General features: G+C 55.3%; 1 protein-coding gene across 2 annotated transcripts in view; it reads right to left on the bottom strand.

Annotated features, from left to right (window-relative positions):
- Positions 1-27339, bottom strand: part of DPP6 (dipeptidyl peptidase like 6) — a gene marked incomplete at its 5' end in the record, with an annotated part of 648278 nt that overhangs the window by 551020 nt on the left and 69919 nt on the right. The window contains one exon of one of the 2 annotated variants that reach the window (XM_079786476.1): positions 20721-20843. The exons of the other annotated variant lie outside the window; for it this stretch is intronic. Within the exon in view, the coding sequence (XP_079642602.1) occupies positions 20721-20771 (51 nt within the window). Of the gene's footprint in view, positions 1-20720; positions 20844-27339 lie in introns of those variants that run through there. 2 annotated transcript variants of the gene reach the window in all.

Below are 27339 nucleotides of genomic sequence, written 5' to 3'. Positions count from 1 at the left end.
CGCCATTTGCCATTTTAAAGTTTTAAAAAATATATTATTATTGATTTCAGAGAGAAAGGGAGAGGGAGAGAGAGAGAAACATCAATGATGAGAGAGAATCACTGATTAGCTGCCTCCTGCATGATCCCCAGAGCCTGCAACCCGGGCATGTGCTCTGACTGAGAATCAACTGTGATCTCCTGGTTCATAGGTCGATGCTCAACCACTGACCCACACCGGCTGGGCCCATTGTGAAGTTTTAGCATGTAATTCACCTGGCCCTTAGTCGTAGGAAGCTGTGATTTTCAACAAGCTCTCCGTACCTGGTAATCCTAAGTCCCCATATGTCCCTTTGCCACTTCGGACCCCTGACTTCCTGGTTGGTTGGGGGCTCCTCCCTCTCTCCCTCCCTCCCTCGCTGAAGATTCAGAGACCATTTGCAGCACCTGCTTCCACAAATGAGCAGCTCTGGCCTCTGAGCAGCAGCCTCGTCCAGGTCAGTGGCAGTGACCGAGTCCCACCACCGGCAGCTGGTGTCCGGGACGTCGCTGTGTTGGCGCTCGCCCAGCATCGCTGTGGGATTCCTGTCCCTGGCGGGGCTCTGAGGGCTGGATGGCAGACGCAGCAGATCGGGCTCGCTGCAGCCCTCCACACGCCCTGCAGAATTCCCTCCCCCTGGCGCAGGCTGGGATGTGTGCACCACAAACGGATGACCCTATTTTATCACAGTTCAGCAACTCTAGGAGGGCACCGATTTCCATGTGCAACGTTTGCTATGGACGCCTTGTCACCAAAACCCACTCCCAATGAAAACATGACACGCTCTTACTTGCAAGATGCACCTCGATATTAAAAATATAAAACCTATCAACAATCTGCACCTGAAGACATGCAGTGTCAAGTCAGGGGCAGGTGGCTGGGGCTGTTGCTCTTATTTCCAACAAAGGAAAACAAAGCCACGGGTTTGTGGCTTATGGGGGGTTGGGGCACTTCCTGTCCCCTTGGGTGCGAATGACTCCACACCCTGAGCTCCCTCCGCTGGGTTCCCGCGGGAGACCAGGTCGTCACTGAACAGATGGCTGCCGCGGGGGTTGCAGGGCCTGCCAGGTGGTCACGGCCGCGCTCCTCCAAGCGTCCCTTCCCACGCAGTGAGCAGGGAGCGTGGGAGGTCCTGTCCTGACCCGGTTTTCCATGTTCCTTCTCGGAGGACACGGCAGGGGGTGCAAGCCTGGCCAGGACCTGTTCCCTTCCCGCGATCCTTCTCTCCTGGCCGGCACGTGGGAGCCTCCTGGAATCAAGACTGAGATTTGGGGGCTGGAAAGGAGCCCAGGGAGACAAGGTGTGGGGAGACACGATGTGGGGAGACGGCAGGCTATCCTAAACCGCAGACCCGTGGACGGCCAAATCCAGCCCCTGATTTCAGAGGCTGCTGCAAACCTGCTCGGCGACGGATGCAGCGGATGTGAATTCCTGCCCTGCTCCTGCTCACGGAGCCCAGACTGTGCAAGGAAGGAGAGGGACACGAGGTCAGGTCGCCTGGCACCCGGGGCACGGCCACGACCCACAGCTTTCCCGCGATGACACAGTGCTGGGAGACCCAGGAGATCCACCCGGCTGAGGTCCCGTTCTCAGCCACGAGCTCCGCAGCCTCCCCAGGGGCCTGCACAGCACCTCCTCGGGCACAGACTGGGTGGACGGGGCCCAGACTTGCTACGGGAGAGGGTGCTTCGGGGCGTGCTCAGCTTCGGGGGACAGCATCACTGCGTGTTAAAGAGATGGCGAGATGACCTCTTCCTCTGCCTTGGCCACGTGGCCAGGCTGACATGTGATCCATCACGTTAAGACAGCAAAAGCTATTCAGCCACACGGAGTCGTTAGTGACACGTTATTTCCACAGCTTATAACAAGGAGTAATGAAGACATCGTCACACAGGCAATTGAAGAGGATATTTCACTCGGAATTAAATGTCAGTCTCCCGGCAGCCCAAGTGCCTTCAGAGCGAGCGGTGGAGACCGCACGGCAGGGAGATTTATGGCGCGGTGATTCCAGAAACGGCGTCGGGCACGGAGCGGTGGGCCAGGCGGGCTACGGGGAGCGAGGCTCCAGCTCCGTCCACGAGGCCGGCGCCTGCTGCCACGTGTCCTCATTTGCTTAAAACTAACAGCCAGCACGTCAGAGGCCAGGCTGCAGCGGAACGCTCCCCGGTGACAGGAGATAAATGACCAAATAAGCTGTTTATACAGAAATCTGCAATGTTCTGAAGGGTGTGACGAAGGCTGTTAAAATGGAGATCAAAACAAACAAAAATCCAAAACAAAAACAAGCCCAAGGATACAGAGGACGGATTGCCCTGGTCACAGATGGGAAAGGGAAGGGGGGGCACAGTGGGTGAAGGGGGTGGGGGCACAGTGAGTGAAGGGGGTGGGGGCGTAGTGGGTGAAGGGGGTGGGGGTGCAGTGGGTGAAGGGGGTGGGGGTGCAGTGGGTGAAGGGGGTGGGGGTGCAGTGGGTGAAGGGGGTGGGGGTGCAGTGGGTGAAGGGGTCAACGGCCTGGAGACAGATGGTGCCCAGATGCGGGTGGGGGTCCCTCTGCAGGGCACACGTGTGTCGAAGTGCAATGCTTCCCCCCGGGAACTGAGATGATGTTACCTCCAATCCCACCTAAATAAAAAGCATGACATTGTTCTTTCATTTTTCCCTTCAATAGGATGAGAAAAGTAGTTTGCACTTAAGCCTGCTGCAATGTGAAATGCAGGCAATGTTAAAGGTCAAACAGAGATCCTGGTTGTAAACAGGGGCTCAGCCCCGCTGTGCCCACTGGACTGGAACAGCCCTCCTAACCATGGAGGCACGTGACTCACAACAGGGTCACGCACACTTGTGAAGGGAAGGACTTTACCTCTCTCCTCCGGGGCCTTTACCTGGAGGGGACGAGGCGAGGGGGGCCCCAGTGTGCAGCTCCCGCCTTCTCCATCCAGGAGGCTGGGTGGCCCGGGCGGGGCGGCACGCCTCACACTCGGCCTCTACCTGTGAGAGGCCCAGGGGGACACTCGCTGCAGGTCGCACCCCGGCCTCCCCGAGGAGGAGCTGATTTTAAAGTGGTAAACACAGGAGGCCACCTTCTCGCTAAGGGTCCAGCTGACGGCCTGGAGCCATGCGCCCCTCACGCAGCATCCTACCACATGACTGGCAGCGGCGGGAGAGGACGGGACCCCTGGCTCAGGCCCTGGCCCAGCCACCAAACTCTATTTTCACGGAATCCAGGCTTCTCTCCGTCTGTTCAGACAAGAGGCAGGACCAGCTTCTCAGCACTCATAGGAAGTCCACGTTTCGGGTACACGTCTCAATGGTGAGAGGTTGGTGACGCACTGCACATAGGACCGCCCCAGAGGCCGCTGGCGCCCTCCCATCATGACTCAGCTCCAGACCTGGATGGAACCTTCCAGCGCTCTGAGGTTCGCAGCCCTCCCCCGCCTGCAGCAAAGGCTCGCTCCCTGCAAAGCTGGGAAATGCTGCTAAAGGCTAAGAAAGTAACATGCAACAAGGTAACGTGTAACGATGGCCCGAGAGGAGTCCGCAGCCTTTAGCTTCACAGAGGACGCTGGAGGGAGACAGGCGTTTCCTAGGGCAGCAACAGACCCAGGGAGAGAAGCCGTGGCATCCAGGGTGCTGGGCCAAAGGCAGCCTCGAACCCTGAGCAGACGTCACAGGGAGGTAGACATTCAGCAGTAAAGGCCTCTGTCCAATGAGGAGAAGCCACGGGGAAGAACCACTAACCAGCATCTCCCCAGTTTTCGAATACAAGGCTACAGGGAGCTTACAGAAACGCGCAGAAACAGGGGTCTCTGTTTGAAGGATTATCTTGGTATATTCTAGATCAAATCAAAGACTTGATATGTTAAGAACTGGAAAGAACCATACATGTTCATTGAATCCCGTTATTTGAAAATGAGAAAATGGATCATAACTCCCAAACACAGTTTCGGATAGAAAAACTTTTATAAACACAATTACTACTAGAAAACAGACCTCAACCCTGGTTACCTGCTAACATAACAGCAGGGTTTTAATGGACACGGTGGTGTTCAAAGGCCAGACTGCCTGCTTCACCCACCTCACTCAGGCTAGTCCACTGGGGTCCCTGCTTCCCTTAGGTCAGAACAGGGCCTCGGAGCTGACTGGGGGAGAGGCGGAGACGGCCTGTCTGAACAGCTCAGCTACCCCTGCCTGCAGAAGGAAAATAGACGGAGACAGACAAGACTTCAAAGCTTAGGTAACCCCCCTTCAGAGAAAGGAGAGTGAGATTGCTTAGATCAGTGGTTCTCAACCTTTCTAATGCCGAGACTCTTTAATACAGTTCCTCATGTTGTGGTGACCCCCAACCATAAAATTATTTTCGTTGCTACTTCATAACTGTAATTTTGCTACTGTTAATGAGTCGTAATGTAGATATCTGTGTTTTCCGATGGTCTTAGACTCTACAGCAGCGGTTCTCAACCTGTGGGTCAAGACAGGTTGAGAACCGCTAGCAGGGTCGCCTAAGACCATCGGAAAACACAGATATCTACATTACTATTCATAACAGTAGCAAAATTACAGTTATGAAGTAGCAATGAAAATAATATTATGGTTGGGGGTCACCACAACATGAGGAACTGTATTAAAGGGTCGCGGCGTTAGAAAGGTTGAGAACCGCTGGCTTAGAAAATACCAAGTTGGAGAAATTCCGTTATGAGGAACATTGCCCTCATTTTCATGCCCACTTTCCCCTTTTCCAAGTTCACCCTATTATTTCCAACAACCCCCTCACTGCTTCGCTCTTTCTTCTTGCAAACAGCTCTGTGGGAAATGCTGCCATTTTTAGTCTCCCTGAGGCCTTCTAAGCACCGCATTCAAAGGGCTATGTTGGCATCTGGTACATCACGGGGAAGAGAATTGGGGTGCAGGCTGAGAAGGGTGGGGCTTTGCACGGAGGGCCCTTCACCTGAGGCCCAGGTCCAGGTGCGACTCCTCCGGGGAGCCTGCTGCCCGGGCTCCCGCGGACCCCTCCTCACTGATGTCTCCCCCAAGGTGTCTGCCCGCACCCAAGTCCACACATAATCATTTTCCTGGAGTATGTACGTCCCAACGTCGCAATGCTCTCAAACTATATGGGCCAGTTCCATAACCGACAGCTCTTTGAGCCTCACTTTGGGCAAAACACCTCACCGGACCTGAACTCACTGGGTGGCGAACGTCCCCAGAATGGACAGGAAGTCACTGAGACTTTTATTTATTCCACTTCCTGTGAACATTCTGTTTTGCAGAAATGATAATGGGTTTGTCTAACAGGGATGGGGAACTTTTTTCTGCCCAGGGCCATTTGGATATTTATAACATCACTCACGGGCTATACAAAATTATCAACTAAACATTAGCTGCTCTATTTCGTCAAACATTTAGTTAACTCACCCCAATGCCTTGGCAGGGCCAGACCAGCTGATGTCACGGTCTTAAGTGGCCCGTGGGCCAGACGTTCCCACCCCCAGTCCACAGGGTGGTGCCTGGACCCCACTGCGGGTGTTACCTGGTATCAAATGAAAGCCCTGGGCTCGGTTCTGGAACTCTGGAAAGTTCTGGATTCCTAATTGAGCCCCAGGCTCTCAGCCACATGGTGTGGACTGGCCTAGAGCAGGCTGCGCGGCACCGAGCTTGGTGCTATCGCCTGGATAAGTGCTTAATGGATGTCATGGCCCCTGGGACACGCAGCGGCGCCCAATCCAAAGACAGAGGACACGACAGAGAAATGACTTAAAAAGAAGTGTCAGAACATAGCGGCACTGAGGCCGGTGGGTGACCTCAGGCAAAGCACACGCACCTCTCTCACAGTCTGGGCATGCAGAAGGGATTTCTCTCGACCCCAATTTATGAATCCGAATGTTACAATGTTCCCACCGCCAGTGGAACTGACACAGATATCATGGTGTTTCTACACGACAGTCGGCGCGGGACTTTCCAGGTTAAACCGCTGCAGGCTCTCCCTTCCCTCCGTTCACATCCACTGGTTGCCAGTTTTACTTTCTTGGTCTTGCAACCACTTTCCCCCGCAAACTCGAAGAAGAGAGACACAGAAAGGCCTTTGGTGAAAGAGCGCCTTCTGCGGAGCCATCTGGGTTCCTGGGGCACTGACTGTGCCAGGCAGGGGGGCAAGGGGGCCACGGGACAGGAGCCCTGTCAGAGGGAGCAGCTTACGTTCTAACTTGAGAATGGAAATCCAACCAGTAAATAAATAATACAATGGCAAGAAATGGGGAGAAAGGCTTTGTGTGACCATCTGGGGAAAGAGCCTTCCAGACAGAGGGAGCCAGCACCGGCTCCAGGTGAGGGCTGAGGCTCGCAGGCTGCAGGGCTCCGGGGAGGAGAGGCTGGGCGGGCACAGGGGAGGCTCCAAGTCATGGCAGGACCAGGCAGTGTCCTGGGAGAACATGGGTCTTACCCTCGTGATGTGAGAAGCTACTGAGTGATCTGACCTGAGTCTAAAAAGATGAAGGTGGCAGCTAGTTGCCCACATCTGTGTTGGACACTGGCTTCTCCCTATGTCCCAGGTGACCGTGGGCAATGTCTCCAGGAGCTTCTCTGAGCCTCATCTGAGAAGGCAGTGACACCACCTCCACCCAGGGCTGTCCCGGGAACGGTGTGAGGTGCCGGGTGCACAGCGCCGCCTCAGCCGTCCTCACAAGCTGAGCCCCGCACACACAAACGCTCTGGAGGAAGCTGCCTGAGGTGCCACTCCCGGACCAGAAGGCTCCAGGACAGGACGTCCTCTGTCCCAGCCTCACAGCGCCCCCTCCCACACGGGGCAGGACCCGGATGCTCTAGTCTACCCAGGAAAGCCTGTGCCCCCCACACATGGTTGAGTGTCTCCTGTCCTTAAACTTTTGGGAGCAGGGATGTCTCCTTGAGCCTGTGTCCTTGGCGGCCGTTTCCCGAGTCTCACTCGCCTACATCTGTCTGCATCTCAGGCCTGAACCTCAGGAGCCTGGGACGGCTCCAGCCCCTCTCGGTGAGTGTCTGCAGTCTGCTGCCTACCGTACAGGTCATTCATATGAGTGTTCTGCCATTAAGGACCCACACAAATTAAAAACATGACACATAATTCTCCCGGTGGAAAATAAGGGGAACTGTTTCCCTCCTCTCCTTTCTCTTACACCTTTTACCTTAGAAAACTATCATCACGCACTGTTTCAGGCCTGAAACCATGTGTCTGAGGACCAGATAGGCCCTCTGTCCGCTTTATGACCCAGGAATGGCCTTCCCAGGAAGCGGGGAGCCGTGGTTTTGAGATGCACATGTCTAGGGAGACAGCGCCCTTGCCCTGCCCTGTGGGAGGCGACCTTAACCTTGTTCCAACCCACAGACCCCCCTCCTCCTGCAGACCCGCCTCCTCCTGCAGACCCCCCTCCTCCTGCAGACCCGCCTCCTCCTGCAGACCCCCTCCTCCTGCAGACCCCCTCCTCCTGCAGACCCCCCTCCTCCTGCAGACCCGCCTCCTCCTGCAGACCCCCTTCCTCCTGCAGACCCCCTCCTCCTGCAGACCCGCCTCCTCCTGCAGACCCCCCTCCTCCTGCAGACCCCCCTCCTCCTGCAGACCCCCTCCTCCTGCAGACCCCCCTCCTCCTGCAGACCCCCTTCCTCCTGCAGACCCCCTCCTCCTGCAGACACCACTCCTCCTGCAGACCTGCCTCCAGCGCCTAAGGGCACTTTCCCACAGCATGAAGCCAGCACTCCACCCTGGGCAAGGACCAGCTGTGTGACAAGTGGTTCCACTTCAGGGCTAGGGACTGTGCCATGGGAACACGGGTGGTGCAGGCGGCATGGCTCGGCTACATGACGAGCAGGAGCTCTTTCCTTCTCTGCCTTCCTCAGCGGACGCCCGGGGCGAGCATCACCGCTGGCCCAATGCTGACCCCAACAATAAGGGTGTTTTCTCTCCCACGACCGCCGGGGAGAGGACTGTGCCTGAGTACACTGCCCCCAAGTCCTCCTCTAGAGCCTCCTGAGGGAACTTCTGGAAGGAGCCCGCACGCGGTCACGGAGGACTTCACCAGTGTGAGCCACACTCCTGCCCATCTGTGTTTAATATGAAGGAGTTCAAGCAGCAGAGGAAGAAACAGAGAAACTGTGGTCAGAAGCTTCTAGAACACAATGCCTGTGGCGACCTGAACACACCCCTAAAGCCATCTGGACCTTTATTCTTCAGACGCAAGGCAGGAAGCGCTGGGTCGGCCCAGGCACGCCAGGCGCCGTCTTCCCTCAGCGGAGCTCAGGCGAAACCCAAGTGAGCATGTCGCCACTGTCACTCCAGGGCCGGCTGGGGTAGCCGAGTCTCATCAAGAGCCAGGGCCTTCTTAGGGTCACTGACCTATGCTTGTGAGGGCCCCTCCCGCACCTCCTCCAGGGCAGTGACCATTCGTCTCAGACTCTGTGGGTCCCCACAGGGTGACTGGGAAGGGCAGCCCCTCCCAGCACAGCTCCAGCCCCTCGAGCCTGTCACGTGCCCTGAATCATTTTCCAGGCCTGGCCGCCAGGAAGCATTCGCTCTGCTTTGCAGGCCGGCCCTGGACTTGGCCGAGTGCTGTGGGCTCCAGGGCCCAGGGAAGCTGGGAGCCGAGCAGGCGTTTTAGGACCTGCCCGGGGCCGCGGAGATGCTCCTGTCTGCGTTGAAGGAGGAGGAGGAAACCCTCTGTGGTGGGCTTCAGAGGTCTTATACGCAGTAACTAACTTTTCCGACATCTACGAAAATAAATCACTTAAAACAAGCGTAGTCAAAATACAGCTTCAGAGCAGAGTGGGGAAATACCCCATGCTTTCTTAATAATCAAACTCAAAATCAAAAGCCGTCACTTTGATCCCAAATCTACCCATGGAACCAGCCCATCCTATAGCCCAGTGGTCGGCAAACCACGGTTCACGAGCCACATGCGGCTCTTTGGCCCCTTGAGTGTGGCTCTTCCACAAAATACCATGGCCCGGGCGAGTCTATTTTGAAGAAGTGGCGTTAGAAGAAGTTTAAGTTTAAAAAATTTGGCTCTCAAAAGAAATTTCAATCGTGTACTGTTGATATTTGGCTCTGTTGACTAATGAGTTTGCCGACCACTGCTATAGCCAATTGAAAGTGAAATGGTCACACCAAGAAAATAAAATCATTTTGGGGTCCTGACTCACAGCCCTGCTCGCTACCCAAAGCTGCGATGGTAAGGCTGGAAAGGGAGAACAGGGCATGGTCCTTCAGAACCGGGCGTGTCCGGGCAAATGCAAATTACAAATCAGAGGCTTAATTCTCCTCTTCGAAAGCAGAGACGCCCGCCCCGCCCACTTTTCTTACAAAATTTCTTTCTCTGTCCTTTTTAAATGTTGTTTGTAAGTCGATTGTTTTAATGGCTAAAAAAACCTACCTTAGCCTCAAAACTCAGAAATGCTTCCTGCAGGCCTGGAGCCAGGCCTTTGAAAGGTGAGCATCAGGAAAGACGAGGCGCCGCCTCCCCGTGTCCTGGGAGAGAGGGGCCCCGTGTCCCTGGGCTCTGCACTGCAAACCTGCCATCGTGCTGCACCTGGCTGCAGCCCGAGCTCAGGACAGCGAGACTTCTTTGGTCTTTGCAGTGTGGTTACTGGTTTTCCTGAACTCAAACTGGCTTCTTTCTCTTCTGACTCCGCGGCAAAGACTTCTGGGCTGGAAGGAGACTGTTTCCTCCCACTTCCCCACCGGGGGCTCTAACACACAGCAGGCTTGCTACCCCTGCCAGAGGGAAGCGTCCCCACCCGCCACCTGGCCACTGAGGGCGTGGCCTCCGCCATTGAGAAAAGTTTACAGCAATCTGATGGACTGATTCTATGTCTTTGAATCTAATAATACCAAATGTGGGGGTATATTTTTTATTTTTAATCTTTAAATGACTTGATTTTTGTTGTATTTTACAAAAGCACGAATCCATGAGGAATGGACATTACAAAAATAAACTAGCCCCTCACAGCATATAGTTTAAGAACTGGTCAGTTTAGAGGTAAATGTGGCCAAGTACCAGAACCACCTATTAAAGGGCAGGTATGGGCCCGCCCTCCGAGTTTCCTGATTGGTTGGGTGGGCCTGGGTGGGGCAGGCAGGTGCATTTCTGAGGTTCCCAGGTGAGGCCGACACTGCTGGTCTGGGCACCGCACTCTGAGGCCTGTTTGCCAGGACGCACCTCGGAGCCGTGATGAGGCCCCTGTTTCCTCCTCAGAAACCAGGCAGGGGTCTCCACCCGGCGAACGGCATCGTCCTGTTTCATGATTAGGTATTATCGCCACGAGAAGGCTGCAAAGCCCAGCCCCTGGCACCTGTCGACATGTGAGCGCGCCCGCAGCCGCAGCACACACGTTCACGCACGCACACGCTCGCGCAGTCAGTGGGGCTGTGGGCTGGGGACCCTCACAGCTCGAGGCTCTGTTTATGCGCGAGCGCCGAGGGGCGCACACTTCTCAGAAGCACGCAGGGAGAGGTACATGATGCGAAACCATTGTTTTGCAAAGCAGCCACTTGCAATGTTCTTGGAGAACTTCACTGACGTTCAAAATCAAAGCCTAAGGTGGATCCAATAAGTTACAACCAAAATGGCCAGTGCCCCGCCTCTAGCCCAGAGGACCCACTCAGCCTCCTTTTCTTCCCGGAATCCAGCGACTCTTGGTCACCCTCACCAGGAGGCTTATTCACCCGAACTGACATCGTCAGAGGAAAGCGTAATTCAGGAGAAGACAAAAGAGCGAACAAACGAAATGTGGGTAAGAGAGAAGACCTGCCACATGTCTCGGCCAACCAACTCCTGATTCTGTGTGGCCTCAGGACTATTCCTCCAGGCGGCGGAGAGGGGGCAGGGCGGGGAGGGTGTGCTGTGGAGGGCTGGCTCCCTGCACAACCTCAGTGAGAACAGGGATTTGGCTTAGGGGAATCAGGCAGGAGGAGGAGGAGCTGGGAGGAGGGGGGAGGAAGAGGAGGAAGATGAAGAGGAGGAGGAGCAGCCTTGGGCACTTCCGTGAGGCTGTCACTCTGAACACGGGTGAAGCCAGGGACCGTCTCCATCTCCCCCTTTATATAACATGACTCATCAGCAAGACTGGAGCCAACTACTCAGAATGCAGAAAACTACTTCATTAGAGCAGGGCTCCCTCGGGAAAACTTATACACAATCAGCAAAGCTCCAGGGACGACGGGTCACGCTCCAAGTGACTGCAAACTCAGACAGCCCGTCAGACCCCGAGCCCAGGGGGAGGGGCAGTTCCATCCCTCGCGTGCCGCTCAGCTCCCCGTCCACCGCGTGACTCTCTCTGGAAGGCCTGTGACGCTCCACGGAGAGCCGCTGTCCCTCTCCCAGGGTCAGCGACTAGAAGTGACCCTGATAGGCCTGACCTGCTTTCTGATGCCTCTGGCATGGCGCCCTCCTCTGACTGACCTTCCTCTGCGGTGCCGGCTCCCCCAGCTTTGGGAGACATCCTTCTCTCCCGCCTTCTCTCTCTGTTTACTGGTGGGTGCGCGGAGCAGTATTCCCATGACCTGTAGACATGGGAATGCCCTCCGACCTCTAAGGGCCACCCTGTCCGCCCAGGAAAGAGGGTCTGTGCCCACTGCCCACGGCACGGCGCGCTTGCCCAGCCCATGCGGATGCACTTCGCAGGGGTCCCTAAGTTTGTGGAAGCCACGCCGCGAGATGCATATAGCGGTGCGCCCCCAGAGGGAGGAGGCCACGCAGCCTTGCCAACCAGAGAAGCCTGGGCCCCAGGGGAGCGCCTTGTAGGAGGGGGTGTGCCAGGTGCCTCTCCCTCTCCTCCAACCGCCAGGCTGCTTCCTCCCAGGAGAGAGCAGGAAGGAGAGACCTGTGAAGGAACACGGTCAGACCACAGGGAACCTGGCCCGCGATGGGCCCGCGATGGGCCAGCTCCCTCCCGCGAGTCCCCTCTCCAGGCCGAGCTCCTTCAGTCGCAGATAAGAAATGCTTGTCCTCCCAGCACGAGGGGCTGCTATATGATAAGACAGTGCACGTGAAATTGCTTTGTAATCGGAAAGGCACTAGGCAAACCGAAAGTTGTTCACATAATTAGGTTTGAAATGAAAGGGCGGGATCTTGAAAATATAGGAAAAACTTAGTCACAGGAAGGAGAAGAGCAAACGAGTGCTCTTATAAAAGGTATGCCCGGGATCTGACTTGGTCTGATCAACAGAAATTTCTGGAAAACTACAATTTAACCAGAAAACCCTTGGTTTTCTGTTACAGATAATGTTTATAAAGTGTGTTCATTCTTTTTTTTCTTTTCTTGCCTGAGCACAGAGAATCGAGTCCATGCATGAATCCTTTTGGTAGAATGTTGGCTTCAAGATCACTGATCCTCATTTCCCCAAAATGCAGGACGCAGAGGGGTGTGTCGCCACGGGTCCGGATGGAGATGGTGCAGGGGCAGCCCCTACGGGGCCATTTGAACTCCAAGTCTTGGCATCATGTGAGACTGTTCATCTAATTTACTCAATTCATAGTTGGGTTCTTTTGGGTAGAGGTTTTATACATGTTCATACATTACCACAATAATAAAATGAGAATTATTTGAAGTAAAATTATGCGTTGCCTAATAGAGGCATTAGCCTAGGGCAGTGGTCGGCAAACTCATTAGTCAACAGAGCCAAATATCAACAGTACAACAATTGAAATTTCTTTTGAGAGCCACATTTTTTAAACTTAAACTTCTTCTAACACCACTTCTTCAAAATAGACTCGCCCAGGCCGTGGTATTTTGTGGAAGAGCCACACTCAAGGGGCCAAAGAGCCGCATGTGGCTCGCGAGCCATAGTTTGCCGACCACAGGCCTAGGGGTTGAGGAAAAAGAGAGAGAGGAAAATAGTACTTTTCAAACGCCATATGGAGAAGAAAATGGGATCGGCCACAGGAACTCCCGGAACCAGCCGCACCCCCCACCCCCCCAACCCTTCCACCCCTGGCCACAGCAGGTAGGCTGCTGGCCGGTCCCGAGCCCCGCCCACCTGGCCAGCAAGTCCTCTTCCTTTTCACAGACAGCAACACCCGACTGGAAAGGAGGGCATCCTCGCATGATGGTGTATACAGCGTGTTGGGGGTTTTAACAGCCAAGCAAGTCAAGCAATCGAAGGACGGTGCCCCCAGCAGCTTCCCCAGGAACCCACAGCGCTGCTAACCGTGACGCAAGCATTTAATGTCGAGGAGTGTGTACACCACATGTGTGTCCACACATGTGCATGCGGGCACCCACACTTCCACCTAAGTCAGCCACCTACCTAGGTGTTGTGGCTTAGCAGTGTACACATTGTGTCACTTCCTTTCTTCTTCTGCACACAGTGAGACACCGCACCAGACTGGTGACCGGGAGGGGCCACGTGAGTCAGGGCAGCAGGAGCCATACTGTCAACAAATGTTTGCTCTGGCGGAGCCTCCTTCCCACTCCTTCCCCAGCGAGCCCGGGGCCCACACCGAGCCCGGGGCCCACACCGAGCCCGGGGCCCACACCGAGCCCGGGGCCCACACCGAGGCCTGGGCCCACACCAAGCCCGGGGCCCACACCGAGCCCGGGGCCCACACCGAGGCCTGGGCCCACACCGAGGCCCGGGGCCCACACCGAAGGCCTGGGCCCACACCGAGCCCGGGGCCCACACCGAAGGCCCGGTCATAGGCCTGCCTGGGGGAGGCGCTGGGATCATCCATCTTCTCAAGCTCCCTGAGGGCACCCTGAGGAAACAGTCCTGTGAGACACCCGGGGGCTGAGGGCAAATTCCAGCAGATCCCCCCTCCCCCGGGGGGCCAGAGCCACCCTGCTCCTTACCCTCCCTGTTCCTATGGGTTCCATCTTGTTTGCAGTGACTCTTCAGTGGATCACAGACAAATAACAGAGTGCCTAACAGTCGGAGGGCTGTTCCCTGGGGCAAAGGGAAAGGAGAGAGGCTGGGAGTCTCCCAGCCCCCTGGTTCCCCACCCCCAGCCCACAGCCAGGGCGGGCGGCTTTCCTCAGCTCCGCTGGCCTCCTTCTCTGCACACCCCGCCACGCTTCATTCTGGGACGTCCACCTCTCCGCCCGTGCACCTGCCTCGTCCACAGCCCACTACGCCAGACCCGATTGCGCCTTCCACAAACCACAGGGCTTCTCACCAGCCGTGTGACTGCTCCGTAGGCGGTGATGATGTTTGCCTGGAACCCAGTGGCTCCCCACCTGGGCTGCGCAGCAGACGCCGCATTAAACGTGCTGATGCCCAGGCTGCAGTGCAGAGACCACAGGCTGCCGTGCACATATGCATGGATGCAGGGGTGTGCGTGTGCATGTGTGTAAGGGTGTGTGCTGTGGACCACCCGGAGCTGTCCTTTGGAAGACACTAAAGTTCCTCCCATGACTTAAACCTGCGACAGGATGGAAACCTCTGCCTTCAGCAAACCATCCTCGCCGCCTGCCCAGGGGCCACTCAGTGCTGCTGGGCATCTCAAAACCTCAAAACCAATGGTTCTGCCATCCAGCCAAGACCCACTGTTCTGGGGGGCGGGGGGGGGGGGGGGCGTGTTGGACCTCCCGCCTCTCCTGGCATGGAAGCCTGGCCCCCTCAAGCTGCATGGTAAAGGGGGAGGGACTCTGATGGTTCTGCTCCTCGAGCATTTCAGCTCAGGGCCCTGGGCGGACTGGGCTCCCTCTTCCTCGGGTCCTAGAGTGTGGTCCTGTCAATCAAATTCAGCAAATACAACTGCTCAGTGTAGGGACTCTCCAGCCTCGCCCTCAGTGTCTCTGGGCCTCACTGCCCATTCACACCCTTCAATGTCCTTGTAATAACCTGCTAACTAGTACGAACCCTCCCAGGGTCCGCGAGGCTCCAGCGAAGTCATCAAACCCCAGGAGGGGCTCATGCGAACCTCGGGTCTAGCCGATCTTCCAGACGCACGGGCACCCTGACCTGAGACTGGCACCGGGCAGCACCTCCAGGACACAGCACTGGGACCAAGCGCAGCGGCGGGCGCCCGGCTGGTGCTGGGCCAGGGCCTGGTGGGGTCAAGGAAAACAACACACGGCCCCCGAAGTGAGCCTTAGCTTCCATTTCATCGCAGCCTGAGCGATGCGTGGATCTCTCTCGCGTTACCCAATGCATTCAAACTCGGAGGAGTTCTTAAATAGAAAGACACATACAGCTGGATCATGGCCTCTCCCAAAAGCCCAGTCGGCGCAGGAAACGGACACCTGTCCACGTTTAACACACTCATCCACCGGAGCGCGCGCTGGGCACAGCTCCTGTCTGCGCGGGAACAAAGGACGCAGGAGTTTCAGAATGCCCCACGCCGCTTAGGACAGCAGAGAGTTCAAGGTCTGAACGATGACCAGTCTGAGGCCAGCCATGTCCAGGTCGTAGAAAAGGGGAACAGCTTTGGTGCAGAAAGGCCAACTTGGTGTATTTCCACATTCCAACACAAAGACCCCAAGACCAGAGTGTTAGCGAAGATATCTGATATAATAAAAGCCTAATATGCTAAGGGTCAACTGGTCAGCCATTCAACCAATCAAAGCATAATATGCTAATGATATGCTACGGCCACTCAATCACTTGCTATGATGTGCATTGATCACCAGAGGGCAGACAGTCGGCCGGTCAACCAGTCGCTATGATGTGCACTGACCACCAGGGGACAGATGCTCCAACCAGTAGGTTAGCTTGCTGCTGGGGTTCAGCAGATCGGGACTGAGTGAGATGGGCTGGACATGCCCTGGAGCCCTCCCGCGGTCCTTCCCAGGTTGGCCAACCTCCCATGTCCCTCCCGGCCCTGATCATGCACCGGTGGGGTCCCTCGGCCAGGCCTGCAACCTCTCACAATCCGGGACCCTTGGGAGATGTCAGAGAGCCAGTTTTGACCTGATCCCGCAGGCCAGGCCGAGGGACCCCACTGGTGCATGAATTCATGCACTGGGCCTCTAGTTTTATTATAAGACACTAGAGGCCTGGTGCACAAAATTCATGCACTCAGGGGGGTCCCTCAGCCCAGCCTGTGCCCTCTCGCAGTCCGGAAGCCCTCAGGGGATGTCCAACTGACGGCAAGGAGCGGGCCTAAGCCAGCAGTAGGGCATCCTTAGTGCTGCAGCGGAGACGGGAGAGGCTCCCACCACCGCTGCTGCACTGGCCAGCCGTGAGCCTGGCTTCTGGCTGAGCAGCGCTCCCCCTGTGGGAGTGCACTGACCACCAGAGGCAGCTCCTGCATTGAGCGTCTGCCCCCTGGTGGTCAGTGTGCATCATAACGACCAGTCATTCTGCCGTTTGGTCAGTTTGCATATTAACCTTTTATTATATATGATCTGACTGAGCACCTAGCTTTGAGGACTTCTTCCTGGAAATTTTAGCAATTTTGTATATATTTTATTGGCAACTAATTTTAATTCTTCCCGGCCCTGTAGGCGAGGTAAGTCGAGGTGAGTAAAAGGCACGCAGGCTTCAGGTGTGCAGGTAGGAGCTGATGGGTTTACAAAGGGTTGGCCCACAGCAAGGAGGTAGGAAAATGTCAGCACAGGCACCAACAAGGTGACAGCGGGAGAGCCTGGGGCCTGAGAAGAAATTTTCGGAGCCCATTTCAAAAAGTGAATTCCCCCCCAAAAACATGCCAAGATGCTCACTGAGAAACAACATTGTGTGGCTTTTATGTCACCAGGCAGATGCAGCCAGTACGAGGCGACAGGAGTTGTGTTTGCAGACCTCACCCAGCACAGGAAGGGAAGGACCAGACGGGAAAGATCCTTGGCTCATAATCTCCCAGATCCAACCCAGTAGCCAGAGGCCAACCATCAGCCCCAGGGCCATGAAGGAAAACCCCAGCTTTCCTGCAGAGGGGATTTCCAGACTGCAACTTTTTTTTTATTTTTTTTAATCTTCACCGGAGGATATTTTTCCTTTGATTTTTAGAGAGAGTGGAAGGAAGGGGGAGAGATACAGAGAGAGAAACATCCATGTGAGAGGGACACATCGATTGGTTGCCTCACGCACTCACCCTGACCTGGGCCAGTCAGGAATCGAGCCTGCAACCAAGGTACGCGCCCTTAACTGGAATCAAACCCAAGACCCTTAAGTGTGCAGGCGGATGCTCTAACCACTGAGCACCAGCCAGGACCCAGACTGCAACTTTTATTGAAACTCAACAGCAAGCAATCATGAGATCCTCAAACATAGCTGTGGCTGCAGCCCTCCAACTCTCCTCTGCCGTGACCTGGTCACCACCCTCCTGTAGCCGCCATCTCCTTGTAGAGCCACCAACACACACCCAGGGAGGGGCCGCAAGACTCTCACTGTTTTCCCAACTTTTATTTAGTCTCCAGGAAGCAACTGCATGTCTGCGAGAAGCTCCTAAGGACAGAGCAGGGGGATTTACACGGATAATAAACATTTCTGTTCACCCTAAACCAGTGGTCGGCAAACTCACTAGTCAACAGAGCCAAATATCAACAGTACAACGATTGAAATTTCTTTTGAGAGCCGAAAACAGACTTCTGCGCATGGGCCACAAAGTTTCAATGGCACTGTACGTGCGCGCCCGCACATGGTATTTTGTGGAAGAGCCACACTCAAGGGGCCAAAAGCCGCATGTGGCTTGCGAGCCGCAGTTTGCCAACCACTGCCCTAAACCTATTGCAAGATGGTGCCTCTCAGAAAAGCCGGCTCCATGTGAACTGTGGGGAAGGAAGTAGACGGCAGCACGTTAGTGACAAAGGAAGACTGGGGCTGAGGAGGCGTGTAAGTCATCCCCACGCATTTTCAAAGATTTTCTGGAAACACAGCTATTTGTAAATCATTTTTGTTGTGAGACAGTGAAAAAATCTCCCCACCTTTCTCAATGAATCAAACTGCAGAAGGAATGTGGCCTGCTTAGGCGGGGAGTTCTCACAACATTAGAAATAGACTTTCTTCAGGAGTGAATATACAACTTGTGAACTGATTCCACCAATGTTATTCCCCTTATTTACCCAAAAGGAGACCAGATAGTATACTGACAAGTCTGCCTTCTCTTCATCATCTAAGTGTCATCAGAAATAAGCTTCTAACCGGTGTGTGATGAATAACACACTTCTCAGATTTCATAACAATCCCTTTCCAACAAGCTCTATGGTTTGGCAAAGACAGGCCAGAGTGCCGCCACCACAGCTTCTTCACCACCAGCCGCAGGTCCAGGAGAGCCACACGAGCAGACCCGGTGGGAAGGGCTGGGTTACAAACACGCACACGGGTCTCACTGGGTTACAAACACGGCACACAGGTGCCACTCCTACAGCCATCCGGGCAGCACCCAGGGTCCCTCTTTCAAACATCAAACCCCGAGGGTGCGCCCGACAGCTCTGCGGCTCCGGCCTGTGCGGGGGCCTCGGTGTGTGTCTCCATGTCCCGATGTCACACACTCTGCCCAGCAGACAGCTGTGCAACCCTCCGCTGTCAGCAACGGAGCAAGTGGCCCGGCCTCATCCCGGATGCAAAATAGCATCTGATTTGCAATCAAGTTGCAGGAGCAACGGATGTGCCAGCCCCCGAATCCTGTGATCAGCAAGAGTCCTCCCATGACTGAGGAAAAGGGGGCCCCCAAAGTGCCAACACGAAGACACGAGGCCGCGCTCGCCATGGATGCTGCATGGATCTCACCGGAGCACAGATCTCAAACCAGGTACGAACAGGACCGCAGAGCAATAGTGATCCATTTGAGAACTGCTAACATCTCAGAGTTAAGTCTGTGTCTCGTTTTTCTCCCAGGCCATCGGGTGATCCTAAAAATATGACCGGTTGCTGTAGAATTCTCTAGCTTTCAACTCGCTCTAATTCTACTATGCACAGCAGACACAGAGGCGTGTAGACAGTGGGCTCCACGAGGAACATTGCTGCGCAGAGTATGGGTGGACATGGCATTAGCAGTCCCTGCCTTTATTTTCTGAAGGAAAGGCATAGAGGGGGTAGTGGGCACCTTTAAAGTGGGTAGCACAGATGGAATGCAAAGATCACTAGGTCATAATGCGCTGAGTCCTGAGAAGAAATAGTTATTTAACAACAGATTTAGGTAATGAGTCAATAATACATCATTATTATTATTATTGTTATCATTTCATTAATTTGAATCCTTTCTCTTGCCTCAGTCTAAATGTGTAGGTTGTATTAGCACATTACAAGGCATACTATCAGAGGCATTATGCATGTGGGTGGGAATTAACTGGAAAGCATCACTCCCAACACGTCCTCGCCCTGTTTATACAAGACATTAAGCTGCGCAGCGCCGTGGCTCCATGGGGAGTGGGGAGATGAGGGAGCCGGATGCATTTACACAAACAAGCCATTCGGTCAGCAGTTGGCTGAGAACACACAGACCTGAGGGACCTTAAATGGGGGGCTTGTGTTCTGGGGAGGGAGTCCTGCAGAATAACCCCCTGATACAGTGACTGCGCTCCCAGGGCGGCAGGGCACGGAGTGGGGCCCACCTCAGCCACAGTCAACTTCCCAGCAGGCAGCCCCCTGCCTCCACCTGCAACAGGTGTCTGGCTGTGCGTGCCCTAAGCCCGCCAAGCATTTGCGCAATTCGAAACAACTTCTCATTTCTTCTTTTTGTTTAAAGCAAGACCTCAAAATGGATCACTGATTGGGTTGTCTCAAACACACCTCCGCCCCCCACCCCATCACGTGGGCTCAACCCGCCTCAGAAACACCAGACCTTGACCCTGAAGGCAGCCCCATCTCCAGATGCTCCTTCAGAAGTAGCGGGGCCATCCCATCTCGTGGACCCTCGGTGACCAAAAGAACCCTGGGGCAGGATAGAGACACCCCCCCCCCCAGCATCCCACACCAACACGGAAGGGGTTAAAACGTCACCCAAACAAACACGCACAGGCACACGCTCATTTCAACAGAACAAGATGGCAACCTCCTCGTCCTCACCGGGAGGTGCCCGCACCCTGACCCCGCGCCCCACGCAGGAACGGGAGGCAGGAACGCCCAGGCTGCGGGTCCTGGGGGGCAGGCGAGGGGTGGGCTCGCTGCGGAGGCGGGAAGCCCTGAGTTAGCAAAGTTGCCCAGGCTGAGGTACACCCTGGCGCACAGAAATCCTCAGGGGACAAATGACGCCCGTGGGCACAGTCACCCTTGCTGGTGGGGGTCATCTTCCTCAAATCCAGGGTGTGGGCCCTGCCGGCTGGCGGCCGCCGCGGCAGCAGGGGACCGGTGCACCCAGGCTGGACCAAAGGCTCAGCCAGCCCCAACAGGTCTCGGCCCTGGGGACGCAAACCCGAGGCAGACGCTGGCATCAGGCCCCCGGCCCTTCCGGGCAGCCGTGCCGCCCCCCCCCTCGCTTCCCCCCCTCCCTCCGCATTTCCCCAGCACAGCCTTGGGGGCTGCTTGGAATGCGGACAGAGCCCCTTCCTCACCTCGCCGCCCCCCCTCCCTCCACACACACCCCCTCCCCCTCCTCCGCACAGACACCAGCCACAAGCCCAAGCAGAGGAACCACGAAGCCGCAAAGTTGTGATTTGCAAACGAACGCCTGGTCCTCTGCGCCCCGCAGTCTCCAGGCGGGTTCCGGCGTGAAGTGGGGAGGGCGCCCTGCGGGCAGCGCGAGGGTCCGGTCACTGGCGAGGGGTCAGAACTAGCGAGGGCAGCACCCCCACACACTCCCGGGCTCCTTACCGAGGTCCTCCCGACTCCCCGCCAACACCCCCTCGCGCCGCGCACTCACCATCATGTTCCCTTGCATCTTGGCGGTCTTAATCATCGCCTTTTCCTTCATCTTGTCCCAAGTGTGAATCCGACTCCCGGCGCAGGAAGAGTAACTTAATCCATGTCTCGGTGGGATCCAAGCGGAGACGGGAGCGGCCGGCCGGCCACGGGGTGGAGTTGGCTTTTCCGAAGATTTTTTCCAGGTCTCGGTCTCAGGCTTGCCCACCTGCGCCCGCCCTGCCCTCTCCTCTCCCGGGCGGATCGCAATCAACTCTCTCGGGCCGCAGCCCGGGAAGGAAAATGAAAGCTGGAGAGGAGGTCGTGGGCTTCCAGCTGCTTCAAACAAAGCGGGAGCCGGGGAGAAGCGCTGGCCGTGGGACCGGCTCCCACAGCTGCGTGTCAGGCTGGCTCGCAGTCAGCGCTCAGCCCGAGACAGCGGCGTGACGCGCGCAGGGCGCACTCCGGGACGGCGGCGCGGCGGCTCGGAGCTCCTGGGGCGGGCGGCGCGGACGCCGCGGTTCCCGCACTTGTCCTTAAGGGTGGGGGCCCCGGAGGGGCGGCGGCGGGACCAGGGGCGGACCAGAGGGCGTGTGCGCGCGCGCAGTGCGCGTGCGCGCGCGTACACCCGGGTGTTATGCCTGGACTGGGCTGGACCAGAAAGGCTCGGGCGCATGGAGGTTAAGGGATCCCCAACTGTTGGGGTAGAGGTGGGAATCCCTGGGCAAACAGCCTCTCCGAGGCAGACGCCCCCTCCCCGTTCGGTCGGGTGCACCCGGTGCACGTAGGCTGGGTTTTACAAACGCGCTCCGCAGCGATTTCCGTGGTGGAGCCGCCCCCTCATGCTCCGGGGTGACTTGGATCGCGCCAAAGGGGCGGGGAGGCAGGGGGAGCGAGGCGCGCTGTGCTCCCTGGCAGCCAGTGTGGCGAAGCCGAGGGGGGAAGCGAAGGCCGGCGGAGAGGGCAGCCTATAAATCTGTTGTTTCATGTTACTAGGGGGACACACGCAGCGTCTCCATGGTTGCACCAGGTTGCACAGGAATCTGCGGCTGCAGCAGCTCCAAGGCACCACCACCTCGCTGGACAGCTCCGCCCGCTGGCGCGCCGCCCTCGGGCTCCACTTCCCGTAGGACCTCCCCCCCCAGCCGCGCCCCCCACTCCCCTGGCGCCTTTGTTTCTATGGTTCTGATCCCAGGGGCTTCCTCCAGCCCAGCCCGGCACCGAGCGGTCTGCGTGGCTCCGGAGCCACTGGGCTTTCGCCCGAGCCCAAACCAGCTCCGATTCCACGACACAACCTCCACCCCAAGCGGCAAGTGGCCCAGAGACGCGCCCGGGTTCCCGGATCCCCACCCCAGGGCACTCCCGGGATTAATCAGTCCCAACCGTGGTTTCGCCCCATCACCCAGGGACGCGCGCTCCCGAGAGCGCGCACGCAGAGGATGGTCCAATTCTCGCGCTGACCAGCCCAGGCTGCTGGATGAGCAGATCGAGGAGGCCTCCCCACGCGGCTTCCCTCCCCAGGGCCCAGGCCGCTCTAAAACTGGGACTCTGCGTCTAAGGGCACGGGCGCAACAGGCTTGAACTCACGTTCCTGTGCGCGTGCGTGTGCGTGTGCCTGTGTGTGTGAGGGGGGGGGGGGGAGGGGGATACAGCGCGCCCTCCGCTGGGGGACAGTGGCAGCGGGAGAAAGCTGAAAGCTGAGAGGGGTTTGAGTAGCCTTTCTATTTTTTTACATTCACAAAAAATCACGTGCAAGAATGAGTAAAAGGACAGTTTTGAACCTACGCCAAAGCAGAAAATTCCGATCAATCACAATAGTAATCATATGTCAATTACCCACAGTGCCCGCACACATGCATATATCATACATTATAATATATAATGTGCCTTGTAATATATAATATATATGACATACATCATAATGTATGCATGCAGAAGCACACGCAGCAGTTGGTTTACAGGTGACAAGTACTGTACTGATTATCTGTCCTAAGTGGTAGGTGAAGAAACAGGTGATCAAAGTTGAAAGCTTGCAAAGCGGCTGTAAGGAACGTGGATTTGCTTGGAAAGGGGCGGGCGGCTTCCCTTTAGAAGCGCTGCCCTCTGTGGTCCGCTCTCCATGACGTTCCTGTGGAGATGAACAGGGCACAGGCCATCCTTGTGCACGTGACTAAAGCCAAACTCCTATGGACCAAAAATACTGCCCGTCTCAATTCTCTTCTTACGCGGCACTAAGCTGTGCTTCCTGTTTGTAGTTTGAGGAGGCGCTAATCCACACCTGCCTCTCCCACCACCACGCGATGGAGTGGGGAGGGGAAATCGAGAAAACAGGACCAAAGGATAGTGTTTCACCTGTCATTTTTATAGCTTCCTTCAAATATCCCTGTAGATGGAAAGTGGAATGATATGGATTAAACTTTAAGCTAATAAATAATTCTAGCCCTGACCAGTGCTGACCAATGGTTCGAGCGTGGGTTCGATTCCTGGTCCAGGCATCTACCTGGGTTGCAGGTTCGATCCCGGCCCCAGGGTGAGCATGTTTGGGAGGCAACCAATCGATATGTGTCTCTCCCCCATCAATGTTTCCCTCTTTCTCTCTCTCTTTCTCTGCTCCCACTCCCGCCCTCCCTTCCAGTCTCTCTAAAAAAAAGACATCCTCCGGTGAGGGTTAACAAAACAATACATAAGTAAGTAAACAACTCTTCTGGTGTGCCGAATGTCTTTCCCAACACTCCCCCAACAGCTGTGGCCAAAATGATTTTTGTCTGGGGCGGTGGGGTTCCTTGCCCCTGCCTGGCCACTGGCGGCGGAAAGGCCCAAGGCAGTGACGGACGGAAGGCAGGCGTGAAGAGGGCTCACTCCACCAATAAAAGAGCAAAGCGACTCTGAATACTCAGTAGTGGCCGTTCACTCTTGGCAACCGTCTGCATTGAGCCACTGACTGGAATGCTGGGGAGGCCAGTGGTTTTGTCCATCCTCTCCTCCATCCTTAATTTATTATTCGCTACAGCGGCTACTGAGATTACAGTAGCTTTGACGAAAGTTGAGGCCTTTGGCAAAAAAGTTCATTTCCACGTTTGACATCAGGTAGTATTTACAGAAGAGAGAGGACAGATAAGAGAAAATAGGTACAGATGGATTGGGGAGCAAGAAGGAAGGCAAGATACTAAAAAAACAACAACAAAAAATGTGCTTGAAAAAGGAGGATTCTCGTCGCCATGTTGTTTTGGGAGAGTAAGTTTGTGAGAGAATTAGAGTGGAGCGTATTTGAACAGGGCATGGCCATCAGAAGCTCCCTCCCCACCCCACCTCAATGTCTTCCCCCGTGTTGTACTGATGAACAAGGACCCATCTGTGGCAGAGGGTGTAAATGCGGTCCTAGATTTACCAACAAGTTTGGCTCGTGTCTCCAGTGTCTGCAGTGGATTTGCTGTGCTCTGTCCATTCTGCAAGGCGAGCATGTTTACCTCCTGATCCCCCCACAGTACTGCTGTTAGGTGCCAGCAGATAGCATCTGCATGTTCCGCAGCACCTATGCCCCATCTGTGTCGCTTAGTGTTGCTTCATGGACACTGACATGTGGGCCAAAATACGTGGGCTCTTTCCTCTCCACACACTTGTCTCTTGAACACGAACGAGTGTGCTGTACTACACACACAGCGTACAAGTGAAGGAGCATGGGATGGGGCCCTGGTTTAGACCCACGGCCATGCCACACCTCCTCAGCATGTGAGGCATGTGAGGCTGACGCTCCGCAACTCCGCTCCTGAGCCAATATTGCCTTTTATTCTAACTGGTAAGTTAAGACCCCTGACTCACGCTGTCTTTTGTTGGAATTAAGGACTTTCATAAGGAGGTGTAAAGAGTATTAAACTCTTAATAGACAGCTCTTGTATGCATGAGAATATCTATGTAAAAAAAGTTTTCTAAATGAGCAAACTATTAGAAAATTTAAGTTAAATATTAGAAAATTTAAGTTTAATATGTTTTTATTGATTTCAGAAAGAGGAAGGGAGAAGAAGAGAGGGATAGAAACATCGATGAGAGAGAAACATCAATTGGCTGCCTCCTGCACATCACCCACTGAGAATCGAGCCCACAACCTGGGCATGTGCCCTGACCAGGAATCAAACAGAAAACCTCTTGGTCCATGGGATGATGCTCAACCGAGCCACAATGGCCGAACTCTATATCTGTTTTACGAAGCAGGAGAGCAGAATATATTTTTCAGGGTTCCTGTGCAACCTTTTATAAAGGAGAAATGGAATGAAAGTAAGGACATAGAGGGGGCTTTCAATTTGCGTTGAAGATGATGCCAACAGGCAGGGCACAGTGCTGGCGTCACATGGATGTCTTAACTTCTGCCAGGGTTCTTCTCATTGAGCCCGAGCTTATATGTGCCCAGGAAGTAAGGAAACCCTGAATAATTATCAGTCTTCTGGCATCTTTCTCATTAACCAAGAGGGCTCAGTCCTGCGTGTTTGGGAGTCGCAAGCCCCAGTGCAAAACCAAGACTGAAGTGTCTGTACAACACACCCCATCTCTCTCCTGCTAGAAATGCCGCAAGCATATGTTTTTACAAGCCTACGTTTGACTCGCTGGCTTTTCTATAAAAATAATATGAAGTCAAAGCCATCATGAGTTGCCCTTTCACACCCATTAAAATTGCTACAGTGAAAAGTCAGATAATGAAAAGTGTTGGCGAGGACGTGGAGATACTGGACCCTCATCCACTTCGGGTGGGGATGAGAATGTGCAGCTATTGTGGGAACAGCCTGGAGGTCCTCAAAACGTCAGACAAAGAGTTACCATTTGGCCCAACAATTCCAGTCCTGTCAAGAGAGGAGAAAACATCTGTCCACCAAAAACCTGCACACAAATGTTCGCAGCAGCGTTATTTACAACTAGAGGCCTGGTGCATGAAATTCATGCACTCGGAGGGGAGGGAGGTCCTTCAGCTGGGCCTGTGCCCTCTCTTGTCTGGGAGCCCTCGGGGATGTCCAACTGAAGGCTGAGGCCCGTTCCCCACAGGGAGAGGCTCCGGCCACTGCTGCTGCACTTGCCAGGCATGAGCCTGGCTTCTGGCTGAGCAGCACTACCCCTGTGGGAGCGCACTGACCACCAGGGGCCAGCTTCTGCGTTGAGCATCTGCCCCCTGTTGGTCAGTGCACATCATAGTGACCAGTCGTTCTACTGTTAGGTCGATTTGCATATTAGCCTTTTATTATATACTAGAGGCCTGGTGCACGAAATTCATACATGGAGGGGGGGTGTCCCCAGCCCAGCCTGCACCCTCTCCAATATGGGATCCCGCTCACAATCCAGGACTGCTGGCTCCCAACTGCTCGCCTGCCTGCCTTCTTGATTGCCCCTAACTGCTTCTGCCTGCCAACCTGATCACCCCCTAACCACTCTGCTGATTGATGCCTAACTGCTCCCCTGCCAGCCTGTTTGCCCCCAACTTCCCTCCTCTGCCGGCCTGGTCACCCCTAACTGCCCTCTCCTGCAGGGTTGATCGCCTCCAACTGCCCTCCCTTGCAGGCCTGGTCCCTCTCAACTGCCCTCCCTTGCAGGCCTGGTACCTCCCAACAGCCCTCCCCTGCTGGCCATCTTGTGGTGGCCATCTTGTGTCCACATGGGGCCAGGATCTTTGATCACATGGTGGCAGCCATCTTGTGTGTTGGAGTGATGGTCACTCTGCATATTACTCTTTTATTAGATAGGATAGAGGCTTGGTGCATGGGTGGGGGCCAGCTGGTTTGCCCTGAAGGGTATCCCGGATCAGGATGCCGGTTCCCTTGGGGCGTGGGGCGGCCTGAGTGAGGGGCCTGTGGTGGTTTGCAGGCCAGCCACACCCTCTGGCGACCCAAGTGGAGGCCCTGGTATCTGGAATTTATTTACCTTCTACAATTGAAACTTTGTAGCCTGGAGCAGAGCCAAGCCTCCTGCTCGCTCTGTGGCGGCAGCCATTTCTGTTGGGGTTAATTTACCTTCTATAATTGAAACTTTGTAGCCTGGAGTGGAGGCCTAGGCCGGCCAGGGCAGGTGGAAAGCTTGGCTTCCTCCGTTGCTGGGGGCAACCCTGGCCTGCTCTCTCCAGCTCCGTGGCTGTCGCCATTTCTGTTTGGATTTGTTTACCTTCCATAATTGAAACTTTGTAGCCTGAGTGTAGGCTTAGGCCGGCAAGGGCAGGCGGAAAGCTTGGCTTCCTCCGTTGCCTGGGAAACCTTGCTCTCTGTGGCTGTAGCCATCTTGGTTGGGTTTATTTGCATACTTGCTCTGATTGGCTGGTGGGCATGTTTTGTGGGTGTAGCGAAGGTATGGTCAATTTGCATATTACTCTTTTATTAGGTAGGATGATAGGCCGATGAGAGCAGCAACCAACGTGCACCCCCTGGAGAGTGGGACCAGTGTGCTTCCTCCATTCCAGGGAGAAGGATCCGCTGTGAAAGGAATGCCATGTGGAGTCACGCTTTCTGTGGGGGACACTTCCTCATGGGTTCTGCTGAGTGAGAGCCACTGAGTGCTGCTGGGGCTGGAGTCCTTATGATTCCCTGATAAAAAGCATTTTCTGAGACTCACATGGGAAAGCGAGTGATTTTTATTTGCATGGAATTAAGTCTCTGTGCTTCTAAAGTCCC

The sequence above is a fragment of the Cnephaeus nilssonii genome (assembly GCF_951640355.1).
Source record: "Cnephaeus nilssonii genome assembly, chromosome: 12".
NCBI lineage: Eukaryota > Metazoa > Chordata > Mammalia > Chiroptera > Vespertilionidae > Cnephaeus > Cnephaeus nilssonii.
This window is presented reverse-complemented; position numbering and strand designations above follow the sequence as displayed.